The 16,113-nt window shown below is 41.7% G+C and overlaps 1 protein-coding gene across 1 annotated transcript in view; it reads right to left on the reverse strand.

Annotated features, from left to right (window-relative positions):
• The window catches only part of cdk6 (cyclin dependent kinase 6), a 39,609-nt gene extending 28,100 nt beyond the window's left edge, over nt 1-11,509 (reverse strand). Inside the window, exons 1-3 of the mRNA XM_085261773.1 lie at nt 11,279-11,509; nt 5,748-5,883; nt 629-796 (exon numbers count right to left, since the gene is read on the reverse strand). Coding sequence (XP_085117899.1) covers nt 629-796; nt 5,748-5,883; nt 11,279-11,502 — 528 coding nt within the window. The 5' untranslated portion in view covers nt 11,503-11,509. The remainder of the gene's footprint in view (nt 1-628; nt 797-5,747; nt 5,884-11,278) is intronic.
• Between the last annotated feature and the right edge of the window lie 4,604 nt (nt 11,510-16,113).

Below are 16,113 nucleotides of genomic sequence, written 5' to 3' on the forward strand. Positions count from 1 at the left end.
AGGTTAAAGAGCGATGGACCAAAGAAGGACCCTTGAGGAACTCCCAATGGAATTTTCATTGTGCAGATCTAAAACTGCTAATTGAAACATGAAAACTTGTATCCATTAGGTATGATGGCAACCAGCTGAGAGCCCGACACGTTAAAACCAATTAAATCGCAAAGCTGTTTAATTAAATCATTACAATCAAGAGCCACAAAGTCAACAATGGCATCAAGCACAACAAAGAAACAGTCTGTGGATCAATGTTGATCTTCAGGTCACTGATGACTTTAATAAAGGCAGTTTCTGTGCTTCTATTGGTTCTGAAACCTGATTCAGTTCAGGTGCTTCAGTTGTTTAGTTAAAAAAAAAAAAAAAAATTTAACTATGAAATATTTTGCTTTGAAAGATAAGATCAGAAGTAGGTCTATAATTATTAATTGCCAATAAATCCAGCTATTTTTCTTCAGTAGTAGTGTGATTGCAACTCAAAAGAAGAAGAAAATAAATTTAAAAAACAAAAATCACCATATTTCATGGTGAGAAGTCTTGACGCGCTCATTCAGTCGGGAACCCGAGTATTTGTTTTGAAGGCCTCCACTGGATGAGACCAACAGCGTTTAAAAATATGACGACCATAACTCACCACTGACGTGAGCGCCATCTGGAAGCTGTAGATGCGAGCTAGACCAAAGTCGGCCAGTTTGATCTGTCCTCCGCTGGTGACCAGGATGTTTTGGGGTTTTAGGTCACGGTGAACCACGCGGTGTGAGTGCAGGAAGTCTAACCCCTGGAGCAGCTGGTACATCATATCCTGTAAAAGAGCCAAAGAGGGAAACAGAGGGGCAGCAAGGACATAAACTTAATATGAAGTTTAAAAATGGATGGTTTAATTATGAGACTAGTACAGCAACGGCACTATTGAACGCATACGGAGCAAAAAGGGCTGAGCGGATGGTCGTGGATGTTGATTACATTTGCAATATGATTACGTCTGACCTGTTGGATCGTCACTTCCGAAACAGTTCGTGCTAACTGTCTACACAAAGTCTAGGCTGCAAAACCTTGCACAGCTACAAAGATTTGAATCCATTTCTCCTTTGCCCTGAGCAACGAAAGGCCAGAGTGACAACAGCCTGCAGTGAAAAGCATTGTGGTACGGAGGGAGTTAACTAGAGGAGGCCTGAGTCTTTTCTCGTCGACTGTGGCAGATGTTTGATAACTGACACACACACACACACACACACACACACACACACACACACGATAGAGGCAGAAAGAGGCCCCTGCTTTGTACAAGCACAGATCTCTGTTACTCAGCAGCTGTCCTGCTAGATTTAATTGGCACTCGCTCGTTTTTTTTTCCCCTCTTTTTTTTCTTTCAATGCCCCAAAGCTGACCTCAGAAAATAGCCATAGGCACCGCATCGCCCACGACACAAAGGGGAAGGTAAACTGGCATGAGCAGGAATGAACAAAGCAAGCTAAGACTTGTTCTTTTCAAATAGGAATACTCTCAAACAGGTGCCACACCTGTAAACAAAAAAACAAGTCATTCCAAGGGATTGTGATCAGGTAGTTTTGGCAAAGGCTGTTTAAGTAAATAAAAGTCGAGGGAGTGGTATTTCAGGTTGAATCCTAAGACCAACTTAAAAGTGTGTGTGCGTGTTTCTTTTTTTAGCCTCGCTTACATGTAGCACACAGCAGAAGAGCTTCAGGCACCTTCTCTGCTGAAAATACTTCATTTGGTTTAGGTGAGATGGGGGCAACACCTGAGTAGACCCATTTGTTCTGGACAATTACCTGGTCCGTGCTCAAGCGGGCATTAAGCAGACTTCGTATAAAGGGAGCTGCAAGTTCAAGTCTGTTTAGCGAAAAGACAGAACGATCCCCACGGTTGTGCTCTTGGATCTCCGATCGGGTACCCTCTAGAAATAGCCAAGGTTTGCGATCCATGTTTGAACACCCCTTTCTACAGCACCCATACTCCCTCCTACTCACAAGACACCCCCCCCCCCCCCCCAAAAAAAAAAAAACAACCCAAAAAGCACTCCGCCAAGACCTCACAAGTGACATGGACCTGAGCCCGCAGCTCTATTCAGTGGCCGACCAGCTGGTGAGTGAGTCAAAGGGGTCTGCACACTGAAGCAGAAAACATTAGCGAGCAGTGTGGGGCTGGCTGCTGTGCGGGCCACAGAGGAGGAGACAGGGCACCCTGCTCACAATACTGTGCAGATGGGGAGTGATGTGAGTGTGTGTGTTTGTATACACAAACTAACAATGTTCCCCCTGGCTTGGTGCAAGTATGAGCGCATCCATTTCCAAATCCCTGTGTATGTGTGTGTGTGTGTGTGCACCTCGGTCTGTGTGAGGGTGCATCAGTGTGTGGGTGCCCTCTGACCAAGGACAGGCAGGATGTATAAACAGACCTTCCTTTCTACATCTCCATTGAGCCATGACCTCCCGAGGAGGGCAGCAGACAGACAGGACCATAGGACAGAGGCAGGCAGTTGGTTATTTTGTGTCTGTGTGTGTATATACAGGGTGGGTGGGGGGGGGCTGACACAATAGCACGGCCCCCCCACCCATCAGTTCCTCTGTGCTTTAAATAGCCATTTCACCATGCTTCCTTTCAACAGCATTTCCTAGTAAATACTAATTATCTCACAAGTGTGACCTTTGGACAAACACATAAACAGTCTTGGCCTCCGCGGCCTGAGTGTCATCTTCTCTGCACTATCAGGTAGAGTCACAGCTGAGTAATGCAAAATATTTCAGCTACGTTCTACATGGTCAATATAACCACTGACAGCAGGCAAACATTAAGTTTATGCATACAAAAATATCGTTTATAACTTCTTAAAAATATAAAGGCCACTTGTGGCACAAAGCGATCCACCTCCCTCAAAGCTGATTCCAGCTGCAGAGAGATAAAAGTGGCTCACACAACTGTCTTCAGCTGGCAACGCTTCAAACTAAAAAGCTCCACAAACAACTTGGCCAGGAGGAAATAAAAAAATAAAAATAAAAATAAATAAATAAATCACACAAAAAAAAGCAACAGATCTGACCCTGAAAAAAAGAAAAAAGAAAAGAAAAAGAGGTCCAGGGAGGGAGGGAAAAAAAAGTAGTCAGCCCATGCAAAAAGCAGTCAAAAACATGGCTTTCTGAGTGCGCCTCCTTTTCTAATGCAAATGTAGCAGAGGCAGCCATATTGTTTATTGTAGCCAGGCACAATATGGGACATCTGCCGGTTAGCGTTAGTGTAATTCCCTCCCCATGCTTCATTAACCTCTCTTCTCCCCCTTCTTCGTGGACCCACAGAATAGAGTTGTGGAAGCTTGGATGATGGTGGCGGAGGAGGGTGGGCGAGCCCCAAGCGGTGGCCCGGCTGACGAGCGCTGAGGTTGGGGCAACCTGGCTGCTTGATGTCCTTCCAGCTCATTTGATTCCTGGAGGAGGGCCCCTTGCATCAATGACCATGTGGTGGGTCTCGAGCCTGAGTGGGTGGTGTTGGGCGGAGGGCTGAAGTGGACAGGCTAGGTCAGGGTGGGGTGCTTCGTGCTGCGGTAAGACCGACTTTGAGAAAAACTATGCCTCTCCTTTCGGAGTTTAGGGCCACTGGTTGAAGGTAAATGTTTTTTCACGGTTAAAGGTGGACACGTTCACACTCAAGGGTAACTGCCATTTAATCAGATGGGCACCGGTGACACACGTCTGGACTGGGATTCAAAATCTGGAGTTGTTTTGGGGGGAGGGGATCCCCTTCGAGTTACTGTGGAGTGTCCACTGTCCCAGCAATAACACGGGATGGTGCCTGGCTGCCTCTGTAGCATTGTCGCTGTCCTTTTGTTCCTTGAGGCCTCAGCTGTTAGGAGAAAGCAGAGCCTGGGAGGGGGCTTAAGGGGTGGCCACATTGTTCAGAGCCCCAAAACGCCTCCTCAAACTTTTCCAACGTCAGATATGTCCAAGCATGGATAGCGTAGATGGTTGGACGGGTTGACATCTTATAAAACTGGCAATCCCACAAGTAAGCCTACTTCAAGTATTGTCAGGCCAGGTTTGCAGAGTTAAGAAAGCTGGCCGAAATGTAACTTCTCTGTCTTCTTTCCTTTCCAGTACAAACCACTTCCTCATCTTTTCTTGAATACTGAGCACAACAACACAGGCTTCTTAGTGGAGGTATGTACCAGTGTCCAGATGTTTCAACACGGCTTCAAATGTGAACAGACCGTTGACACATCTTCACACGTGGTCTGAGACTAAAAGAGGGGAGCGCTTGTTCACTACAGTCGTATTCAGTGCAGTAGCCTCTACACTGCCACAGAAAGAATCTGAGTCATTCGGGGTTTATGATCAGTCCTTTCGTTGATTAATTCGTTGAGTCCTATGCGACAAGTGGTCAGAGATCTGCAACCATTGGTTCGGCCATTTAACAAGACAAATAAGCAACAATCTTTTGATAAAACTGCACATTTTTACTCCATCCACTGGCACTACAATTATTAAGGAGTTGTTTTTAAATTAAATTAGCTAAATTCTAACCGAGAAAAGGACCTTTCTTCCCACCCTTTACTTCCATTAAATCCCCTTGGGCTATGTCCTTATTTTCAGTTTATTAAAAAAAATAAAATATAATTAGTTAATACAGCTTCATGGGACTCAAAACAACTGACTAGCTAATAAGGATTAACCTTCTGCTGAAACGGACTCAAAAACTGAAAGTAGCTATACATAATGATTGTGAAAATTTCTGAAGCGTCGAGTTTCCAGAAAAACGCTGCAGTATTATAATATCTGCTGCAGACGTGATCGGCGCACACATCACAGAAACCACAGTCTGTATCAACTTCGGCAAAAGTCATGGGAAAGCCTCAGGTGTGATCTACCCGACTCGTCTACGCTTGCACTGCATCCCACTGACGGCGCGGCTCGACACAAAGCTTTCACAAGCGAACCCAGGCCCGGGGTGATGATCAGCGGTTGCCGTAGCACCCGAACCTCTACGTTTCAAATTTGACACTTCAAACTCTCGAGGCTCCTCTGTCTAAAAAAAAAAAAAAAGAGATATACCTTTCCAATATTATTCATGACACATCAACTGACCTTGGGGTGAAACCCGATAAAGATCTTTTTTTTTTCTTTTTAAATGTTTCCCACACGAACTCCACTTTAAAAAAAAAAAAAAAGAGACCATAACAGAGGAAAGGAGCTACTTCCGACCTTTTGGCAAAGTGTAACTGGATGCTCAGTGGATTTATTTAACAAATTTCCCTATTCAACAACTTTTAGCACACAACTTAGAGGGCTCTGTTTTCAAAGACACACATGGAAGATTTTTAAAACTGGCTCTGTGTCTGTAATATTGTGTAAAGTCGGAGAGAAGGGTGAAAATAGAGAAGGCAGGGATCCTTTAATTTGGAGCCCATCTGCCACATGTGCTGCCCCTCAGAGTGCCCCAGTAACTCTGATGTTGGAGGGAACTGCTCTGCCTTCTGGGTCTCTGGCCAAGAAAACCCACTCAGAACCATAGAAACATGGCTGTGTTCAACCAATGCTACAGCCGCAGGAGATTAACCAGGCGCTTCCTATATACACTTCAAACAGAAATAATATTTAAAATAAGCCTCCTTGGGGTTTTTTTTATTAGAATATTGTGCAATAGGCAAGCACACACACATTTATAGTGATCATTAAAATGGAAAAAAACAAAACAAACTGCATTTACATTCCACTGTAAACCTAAATTAGAACGACAGCGGTTACCTTGATGGTCTCAGGCGGTACTCCAGGGTCAGGAGCCTTTTCCAGGTAGGTGGTCAGGTCCTGATCTACATGCTCAAAGACCAGAGTGAGTTTGGTTTCTCGGTCAGTCCGAGAGACTGTGCACACATCAAACAACCTAGGATAGGAGAACAGATGGACCAGATCAATACAACTGATTGAACGGGGGTGCACTAGGCTAAGCTCACTGCTGCTACACAAGGTAAGAGTACATCTACACAACATCAAATATTGCCCACAGGCTCTTATTACTATATAGACTATAATTAATCACCTTCTATAACAGACTGTAATTTAAGATTTCAGATTCTTATGCCCCATCAGTGAAGTAGGTAGGGTACTGCATTTGTTTTAGAGTATGAACACAACAATATATTATTAATATTGTAATATAGTATTTTAAATAAGAAGTTTATGATACCAGACAACGGTGTAACTAAAGATATTATCAGCAGTGTTGGGGAGTAACGGAATACATTAACTCCTCTCTCTGTCTCTCGCTAGCAAAGTTGACCCAGACAACAAAGTAAAGCTAGTTTTTGGCTACGAGCCCGACACTGACCCGACGTATTAACTTTACTACGGTTTGGAGCCGCAGACCTGTTTTATATACGCGGGAAACAGTTTTCTATACAAGATGGCTGCAAAAAGTGCAGCTTTACCTAATGTCCACCCTACTGTTAGTCATTTTATATTAAGATTTAAAATCTAGTTGGTATTGGTATGGCAAGTATCCTTCAGTAATGGTAATAAATCACACAGCAATAGTACATTCATGTAGTTGTAAAAAGCATGATAATATATTATGTAATCCAAAGTATTCAGAATACGTTACTCTCATTGAGTAACGTAACGGAATACGTTACAAAATGCTTTCTGGGGCATGTATTCTGTAATCTGTAGTGGAATACATTTTAAAAGTAACCTTCCCAACACCTATTATCAGTAACTGATCAGGGTCATTATGATAGCTAAATGTCAGTGTGTTTCCTGCTATGACAAGTGCTAATGCAAAAGCACAACCACTTTTCTTAAATAGATAAAAAGATAATAATTAAAATGTATTAACAACCTAGCTTTGAATAAAAATGTTCCTCATATTAAAACCAAGAAATGAATCTGTATCTACCACCATCGCCAAGTTTTAAAGAACGGGACTGCTCATGTTTTCCACTGTGTTTCATGACCTTTTCTTTTAACAACACTCAGTTGTTTTACTTTTGAAATTAAAAGGTTTTTTCCATTCTCGCTCGATGCAGAAATTGGCCTGATCAACACTTCCAGGTGTTCTTTGTCATATTTATTTCACTCAATAATGTGCCAGATGTTTTAAGTGGGTGACAGGTCTGGGCTGCATGGAAGCCAGTTTAGCACCTGGTCTCTTTCAGTGAGCCACGCTGTTGTAATATGCGTAGAATGTGGTTTGTCATCATCTTGCTGAAATCAGTAGGGGTGTAACAATACTTCAAAACCACAGGTTGGTTCATACCTTGTCATTTTTGTGCCTTAAGACACAGGATCGTCCTGTTTTTGTCTTTTGAGATGGTTTAAAACACCCCTATGAAAAAAAATCCTCCAATAAAACCATCATAAAAGCTGGGATATGAACTCATAAATCTGGACCCCCGATTTATCCTATGGGACGATAACAACATCTCCAGCTACGGCCACTGCTTTTTTGCAAGCCTTTTAAAACTTTAAGACTATTGAGCCTTAAACACGAGCGCCTTGGTTTCCCAAGGCGACCAACTAAGGCCAAGCATCCAAATTATGTCAGTAGACCTGCCAAGGAAGGCTTTGATGAAAAGCTGGAAAGGAAAAAAAAAAAATCTATCCAGTGTGTCCTCTTCAAAGAGCACGGGACTACAAGCAGCATTCCTCAACCAGCACTATGACAACTCCTGACACGCTATGGGATGTCTAGTGGAGCCTGCCTGCAAAGGCAGCATCTTTCATCGTGACAACATAGAAGACGAAAAGCGCCTTGATGGATCTCCACCGAGCACATGTTGCATTGTCATTAAGGGGGTTAATATATGCAAGAGAGCAAAAACTAAACCATTATTTTCTTTCTCTTCTTCAGTCTACGATATAGTTTTTTTAGCAAAAAAAAAAAGTTTAAATTAACAGGTTAAAGTTACATTTTAAGTGTTGCTCGTTTAAAAGATATTTTGAGTTATCCTAATATTCAGAGTTTATTTTAACTTTGAGTTGTCCTAATGGACAAGTATAAAATTATTACAAGCCCTAATTAAACTCAAAGTTTGGAAGTTTGCATTAGTTATGAAGACGGAAACTAAAAAGTAAACATTTTCCTCAAAAACTAATTTAGTCCTGTGGAGGAAAAAGTTTTGACTTAAGCTGCCAAAAAACTGGAGATAAAAAAATAATGAAATAAGAAAAGCTCACTGGCTTCATTCATGATCGTTGCTGTACTCGTTATATTCATGAGGTACCGTATTAATCCAGTGTGAAAACATCTTACACTTTAATGCAGGCACTCATTTAACTTACCTACAGTTGTAAAAGCACAGAAAAGAAATAACTAAATCTCCCTGGAAACTTGTTTACTCCTCAGAGAGGCATCATTTGTCCTTGCCAACAACCTGGTAATCAATGGGTTTGGTCATGCTGGAGTCAGAGGAGTGAGTGAGAGGCGATTCATTCAAGGTATTAGTACTGTGCATGATGTCAGAGAATAGAAGGCGCCCTCCTTCTGAAGCACTGGGGTTAAACGCCCCTCACAGCTCGATTGTTGGCCTACAATGGAGGCTTTTAGCAGACACTGAACATATGGAATGAATAATGGGCCTCATTACAAACATCCAGGGGTTGCCTGGAGTCACACAGAAGGCCCACAATGCACTTTTCCTGGCCCTGTGCTGCTTGGCTATGCTAGTTGGCTAAACTCAAGGGTAGAGGAGTTTCTCCGATGCTTTAAAGAGCTGCTGGTTTACGTGCTTTAACAAACAAATGTTGCTGCATAATATGGAAAGCGTCTAGTGAAGCAAAGTGTATCCATCCATAAATATAACTGACCAAAGATCGTTTTAATACTTGCTTACATGTCCGTCTTCCAGTAAGGACAAACCCGCACTGTGGACCCATTAAGCGAAAGCCACAACCATTATCCTCCATTATTCATTGATACGTTGGGGAATTATTGTTAGAGTCACAAGGGCACAAGCCATGCCTCTAAAACATCCATTTAGAGCTTCCCCTTCAATCCCAAAGCACTCGATATTCAGACTAAAACAAGCACAAGGTCAGACCTTGGCTTGTGCCAGCATGTGACGCAGTATCAGAGTCCTGCTCTCTCAGTGAAAAGTCATTACAAAAAACAAAAGAAAATGGCATCTGTGTGCAAAACAGTCAGAAGGAAAACTAGAAAAATATAGCTTCTTTTGTTTTTAAATATGCAGTATTGCCAACTGGCATTGATCGTGCCAAGTGTCATACTGGAGGCCATTTGGATAGGATAGAACAGTACTGATGGGCACATGAGTTTAACTACAGAGACAGTTATGGAAACGCCAGCACATGATCTCACTAAATCAACATGGGAACAGCTTTAATGTGCGTTCACATTGATCCTACAAGTCTTAGAAACTGTACTGGGGGGATGGACACCATTCTTCTGAAAGACCTGGTGTTGTGATGATGATTATGAAGACCAGGCAAAAATCTCCAAAAGGTGTTTAGTTGGGCAAAAAGCCCAAACCCTTGGTGATCCCTGGAACCCTGCAGACAAGGGTCATCCTGGAAGGGATCACTGCCATGCTACAGAAATCACACCGAGAGAAAGTTGGTCTTTAAGGTTGATTTGTGGTCAAATTTCACTCCAAGAAGCCATGTCTCACTTATCAAATACAAACCAGTGGCTGTGGATATATCGATTTAACGAAGGATTTATACTCTGCTGTTTAAGTAATCAGTAATAGACCGTTTGTGCTTAGTCACCTAAGGAAGAGTGGCTCATCGTTTTTTCCTGGCATATCACATTGCATGCATAATTCATTAAATGTGCAATGTAGACCACAATTTCCAACCATATTAACTACTGTTCATCTAGATTTAAATGCAGGCTTGCCAACTGAGGAGTCTTTCTGATGTATTTGCAATCAGTAGCCCTACAATGAAATTGTTCAAAGTCGCTTAGATCTTTTTATCTTCTTGATGCAGAATCATAATCAGCATTACCACGCATGCCAGAACATGATTTGATTGTTAACTGTAAAATTCAAAACATTTGCTCTTAAACTTTTTATTTATTTCATGCTTTTATTTTGTTTGTCACATTTCTGTAGGCTCTCTAGATCAAATGTATCTCGCTGGTTGGAAAATCATGTATACCCATTTAAAAAAAACAAAAACTGAGTACATACCACATAGCACAGACCATTTTAAAGACTTCGTCCAATGAAAATCGTTACATGCACACGTGTTAACATGTGATTATGGTGTTGTTGACTACTCCCCTTTCGTCATGAGTGCATAAGCAGTCAACGGCATGGCTGCGCAGGCTTGCCAGTTTCAAACACGTGGATTCAGATTGCCAGGGTTTCACATACCTAACAGAGTCATCTTAAATAGGAAAATTAAGCGTTTCTGTTTAGCTTCTGTTGTAACAGTTAAAGAAAAAAAAAAGGTAACTGCTGGTTAAGCAAAACAATTGACTGAGAAATGTTACAACAATCCTCACCTAGTAGGCAACGTAATGTCACGTGGAAACTTAAAGGTTTCACTGAATGCAATGTCTTGTATCAAGTAATCCTGGGATGAGAAATATTTTGAGTGTTCTTAAGAGTATGGATTTCTAAGCAGGTAATTTCAGTTTTGTTTTGTCTTTTTGAAGATATCAGTATTTTTATAAATATTCCAAAATGTGAAAGGAGGTCCGAATGTTGAACGGCTACATTGTATGTCCGATGGAACCTCACATGTCTTCACCATTCCTAATATCAAAGGGATCTTGACCAAGCACCCCTAAACACATAAGCATGCAGGTCTCGCTTCATTCTGCAAGTCAGCGATAATAGAGGCTAGGGTAGTGGAAAACCACCGCTTCCGAAGGATGCTGCTGCATCTTATCTATAGATGAAGATTTGCACACATGAAATATGCATGAGGTGACAAATGTGACTGGTGCCAACCAATCAAGATAAACCGGGGCGGGCTTTTGAACTAAACAGGAAGTTGAGAATGCACAGGTGTGCGCCTAAAACCTGCTGATAGTGACAGCCTCCAGTGTGTTGTTGTGGAGCCTGTGTTGCCTGCAGGAAACTAAAAGGGCCACCAGCTTCAGACAAGTCTGCAAGCAGGCTTTGCCACCAAAGGTCATATGAGCCATCACAGCTGCCACAAGAGACCATCAAAAAGGAAGTAATGTATACTTAGTCTCATATGCATATTTCTTTCACCTCCACCACCACGATCCCCCCACCCCTCCCCTCCATCCTGTCTCTTAAACATAAAGCAGGTTGGTTCCCCACCTCCGCTCACCCCTCACTTACCTGACAACATTGGGGTGCTCAAAGGCTTCAAGCTGCCTCAGCACCGCCACCTCGCGGATGGTGGAGAGCGGCATGCCTTCTTCCTCCGTCTGGACACGAACTCTTTTTAGGGCAACAAAGCGTCCCCCGTTCTTCAAATCTCTCGCCTTGTACACTTTCCCGTAGGCGCCTTCTCCAATCTCGGCCACAGGCTCATACTGAGTACCAACACTTTCTTTGTCCATTTTTGCAGAATTTCCCCCCCCCCCCCACCCCCTTCTTCTTCTTCTTCTTCTCTTGTTGAAAATATTGCGGGGAATCCCGGGCGAGGATGACGAGCCAGACTCTCTTACAAAGGCATTTTCAGAGAAAAAAGTTGGCACATGCAATGCCTAGATGACAGGGAGACACAGATGGGGGAAGACACCATCTTTGTCAGATTTGGTCAAAGAGTGCTCCAGGTAGGCAATAAAAAGACTGTCATGATGTTTTATTCCGACTATCAAAATGAAAAAAAAAAAGAAAAGAACCGCTGCGTCCCAAGTTCCACTCCTCCTCCTATTACGCACTGCAGCTCATGTCCTCCTACCTCTAACATAAAACTAATGTGAAAAATAATTAAAATTAATCCCAGTTAACCCCTTTCAAGGCTTGCTTTGCATCCAATAATTTGTCTCGTGCAATCAATAATTCACCCCGCATGCGGTGTTGCTCATGTAATCTTCGCACGAGCTGTCTCGGGTTTTTTTTTTAAAATTATTTGTTATCACAACATGCAAAAATGACCATATATTTCACCCGCTTCTTCGTTTTACGCCAGCAACAAGATCAAACTAGCAGCCCTCCCTGTGCTGATTTGTCAAAGTTTCTCTTTGAGGACACCCAAACTTGCGAGCACGTGGCTGCATTGTCTAAACTTCCTACAGCAACAATCCATTTAAAACCCCTTAAATGTCGCTTTCCGAGCCCGAAACGGTTCGAAATGTGTGAAACGACACCGCATCCGAGTTTCAAGTGTGTTTTCATTAGCCTGGGTGGCTTTCCCGAATTTTTTTCCAATTTATTTTGTGCGTGGACGCAAAGTGTGCCAAATAATGGCTTACATTCTAATAAATCGGGGAATTGATCATGTCACCGTTTAAAACCTCATTGGGTTGCAAAGCAAGCATTGTCAGGCTCATAAAGACACTTTGTTTTGCACAAATATCTGCATAAATATGCCCACTTTCAGCGTTTACCTTGTTTTATGTTGTCAATACAACGTCGCAACGTCGGCATGCCCGGTATAACGCTGAGGACGCTTTCGTGTGTCGGATAAAAACTGCTCCGTCAAATGCATCCCTGTCCACTTTCCTCCATGCCGGGGCCACACAGGTAGTTGACGGTGCAGGCTCTAACCCCCCATCCCCTCAGACTACACCAGCCCAGGCAGACACCAAAATCGAGCGGAGGAGGAGGTGGCGGCGGTGGTGGGCCGTACGCAAACTTGCGCGCACACACTCTCACTTCAAGTTTGTGTGTGGAGGGGAGGGGGTGTATGATTGGGAAGGGGGGGGGGGTCATAGGACAAAGGCAAACGCGTGATATAGCCCTCCAGAACCACGCTCTTCTTTGGATTTTCTCCTTTCTTTCTTTCTTCGTTTTTTTTCTTCTTCCATATATCCGCGGATAGGCCTATGCAACTGCAGCCTCGCTCGCCTTGTGTGAGCTCCGTCTCTGCCTGGCTTTCCCACGCCGGCTGAATGTGGCCTGACCCCCTTCAGAGAGGTTTGACACGGAGCGGGGACATTTCCGCATTCCTCCCCGACTACAAAGGCACACCGCCTCCTTTTGCTCTCCCTCGGCCTCCTCGGTGCTTTACCATTCATAGTCCTCTCCGCGGGTTTTGTCTCCTGTGTCAAAACCGGGAGCACGCAGAGATCGGGGAGGGGAGAGAGGAGGTTTGTTAGATGGACGGCCACACTATCTCCCTCAAAACTATTGAGGAGCTCCTGCGGCAACAATGCACCAGCAAGAATGCAATGTGACAAGCTCGCCCTAGATGAGCCGGAGGGGTCAGGTTCAAGGCCCGGTGGCTTGATCTGTGGCAGGGGGAACCCCCCTCTGCTCCGGTGGTCGTTTGCAAGGCATAACTAATGAACCTGTTTGTTTATTTATTTTAGAAGTTGGACATTTCTACAGAGTATCAGCTTCATCTTCACATCAGGATGAACCTCTGATTTATTTCACCTAAAAGGAGACGTTAAGAAAAATCTACAAATCCGTTTTTATGCATTAAAAGAATTATTATTAAGTTTTTTCTGATCTTAAAATTGTACCAGCATCTTCAGAAAGATTTGTAAGTCAATCAGCAAATTGTAGAATTTATCATTAGTTACTGCTTTATTTGAGATTCATGTTAGTCCCCGTTTTTTCTGACATCTGAATATTTTCTTAAAAAAATAAATAAAAATACATTTGTACAGATAAATGTATATATTTATCTTTTATAATTAAATATTAGTAGAGCTAAGTTTATTTTCATCTTCAAAACTTATTTATAGTGAATACATATAAATCAATAATATTAAGAAAATTTAAAGAAACCACTAAAAACAAATTTTAAAAACAAGAAGTAGTTTCAAGCTTTAAAAGCTATAAATTTGACAATTATTATGGTAAATTTCCTCTTTTTTTAACTCTCGTGCTTAAATATTTAAATTAGTTTCAAATTCCAACAATTTCATGTAAATGATCAAATTTTTACTTTTTTGTATGAAAGAGTCAAAAATGTATTGTTTTGCTTTTTTCCTTCTACTTCTGGACAAAGTTTAGATGTGACAGCACTTGATGTCAGATTGTCCCAATGAATAGCCAATTACAGGCTTGTAAGTAAGCCCCCCCATGATCATGCTTTCATTGGAACCCATGTTTTCAGAGAGTCATAGATGATCACAAGAAGGTCATTATCCCGGTGCTATGATTTTCATGCAAACTTGTCTTCCATGCTGTTTGCAGAGTTCCCCGATTCCCTGTGAAAAGGTAAAACTTTGGGGGGGATAATGACATGGAAGTATCTATGTCAATCTCCCTCCGCCCAGCCTTGTACGCAACCCCACATTTAAATAATTTGCATCACAAAAAACGCACAGTGCCGACAGAGTGTCCCAGACCAATTACTGTAAATGGGGACGTTTACATTTTTTCATCATCATTGTTCGTGTGAAATCAGCTCTGAGAGCCATCGCCCAGATTGAATACATTAGCAAACATACTTCTGATCTGGCTGGAAAACAAACCAACTAGATATGTTGAGTGCAGTATAGAGATGAGAGAGTGACACAAACCTCAAACGTTCACACACACAAACACACTTTCTGAAACTGTAACCGTGTAACTCCACGACTTCTACAAATTACTCAATAGCTAATTCATAAAGTTCCCAAGCTTGTTTTGTTTTTGTTTTTTTCTCATGCAGGAACTGTCAATGACAGGATGGTCCAATTAAGAACATCCTCCTTTGGGACTAGCACGATCAGAATTTGATCTGATTTGATGTTTAATGCATGTATGAATACACGTACTTTTTCATAAAAATAAGAAATTGGAAAAAAGATTGGCCAAGGATTTCATTTATGCTAACTTTCGCCACACTCAGTTTAGCTGCTCTTATATAGAGACATCTTTAAACACTCTAATTTTCTGAATTTATTATTAAGACTTTATTATGAAAAAATTAAATTTCCCCTCCTTTTTCAAAATAAAACCAGTGGCAGTGTACAGGATTCTGACACACGCTTGCTAATCTTAATTTACAGAAAACAATGTGGATGATACTCATTTTTAAAAATTTCTCCAATTTCTCATTTTTAATAGTTTTTTTAAATAAAGGCGTTCATGCTGTGTTAATCAGAATAACCACAGTTTCCTTCAGAAAAACTAGAAAACTCAAAAAGGATTATTTTTCATTATAAGTAAATGTTCTGCATTCAAAATTCTACTTTAATTTAAAGTTTAGTAGTTGCGACACTAAATTGCACTCAAATATTTGTAGTTGTGTAGTAAAATGATATTCTGTAACAAAAGAAAAAAAATACCTATAAGGGTCTTATTCTGTGTGAAAATATTAGGCATTTAACAATATTTGGCTGTTGCTATTTTCTATGATGAGCCTACATTCGGCATCATAGGGTTGCAGATTTTTTTGAACTTCCCTATTTTATGAAATATTAGATAATTTAGGGAAGTTAACTAGGAAGTTTTGGGGGATGTTGCTAACACTCACAAGAAAACCAGACAAAAGGCAGCATGCATTTGCTGTAAAGGATTTTTTTTAAGACAAAATGCCTGAAACCACCAGTTTCATCTCTGAGAATGTGTAACTATTAAGAAGCTGAGTTTATGCTGAAGCAAAGCCAAACACCCGAGCTTGCTTTTCATCTCAATTTTCCTGAGAATTTACATTTGGCATTCGTATCGTGGAGGAATGTTTCTTAACAGAGCCACTCCTTTCATGTTCTTGAAAACAAGAACAACAACAAAAAAGTTTGGGGATTTAGCAAGTAAAATTCCTTATTACCGTACCATTGTGCGACCCTATTTATTGACAGGTTCGCACAATTGTTACGAAAGGTTGTCGGGACATTTTCTCAGGTATGAACAGCTGGCAGCTTTGTCTGTCTGTGATAACACAGTGTGAGAGGTTTGGGGCAGGACTGCTGAATCAGGAAAAGGTGAAACCAAATAAGGAATCAAGTATCAGGCAGGCTCTGTTAAACTTTCTAATAACTCCTGGTAAATTATCTATAAAGGTATACGGCTTTTTCCCCTCTTAAACTCATTAAAGGGTTCAACTAAAATGAAAAAGAATAAAAAAG

Source organism: Mchenga conophoros, linkage group LG22, assembly GCF_057382185.1.
Source record: "Mchenga conophoros isolate Kocher_MC1m ecotype Shallow Benthic linkage group LG22, M_conophoros_male_GT1.1, whole genome shotgun sequence".
In the NCBI taxonomy this organism is placed as follows: domain Eukaryota; kingdom Metazoa; phylum Chordata; class Actinopteri; order Cichliformes; family Cichlidae; genus Mchenga; species Mchenga conophoros.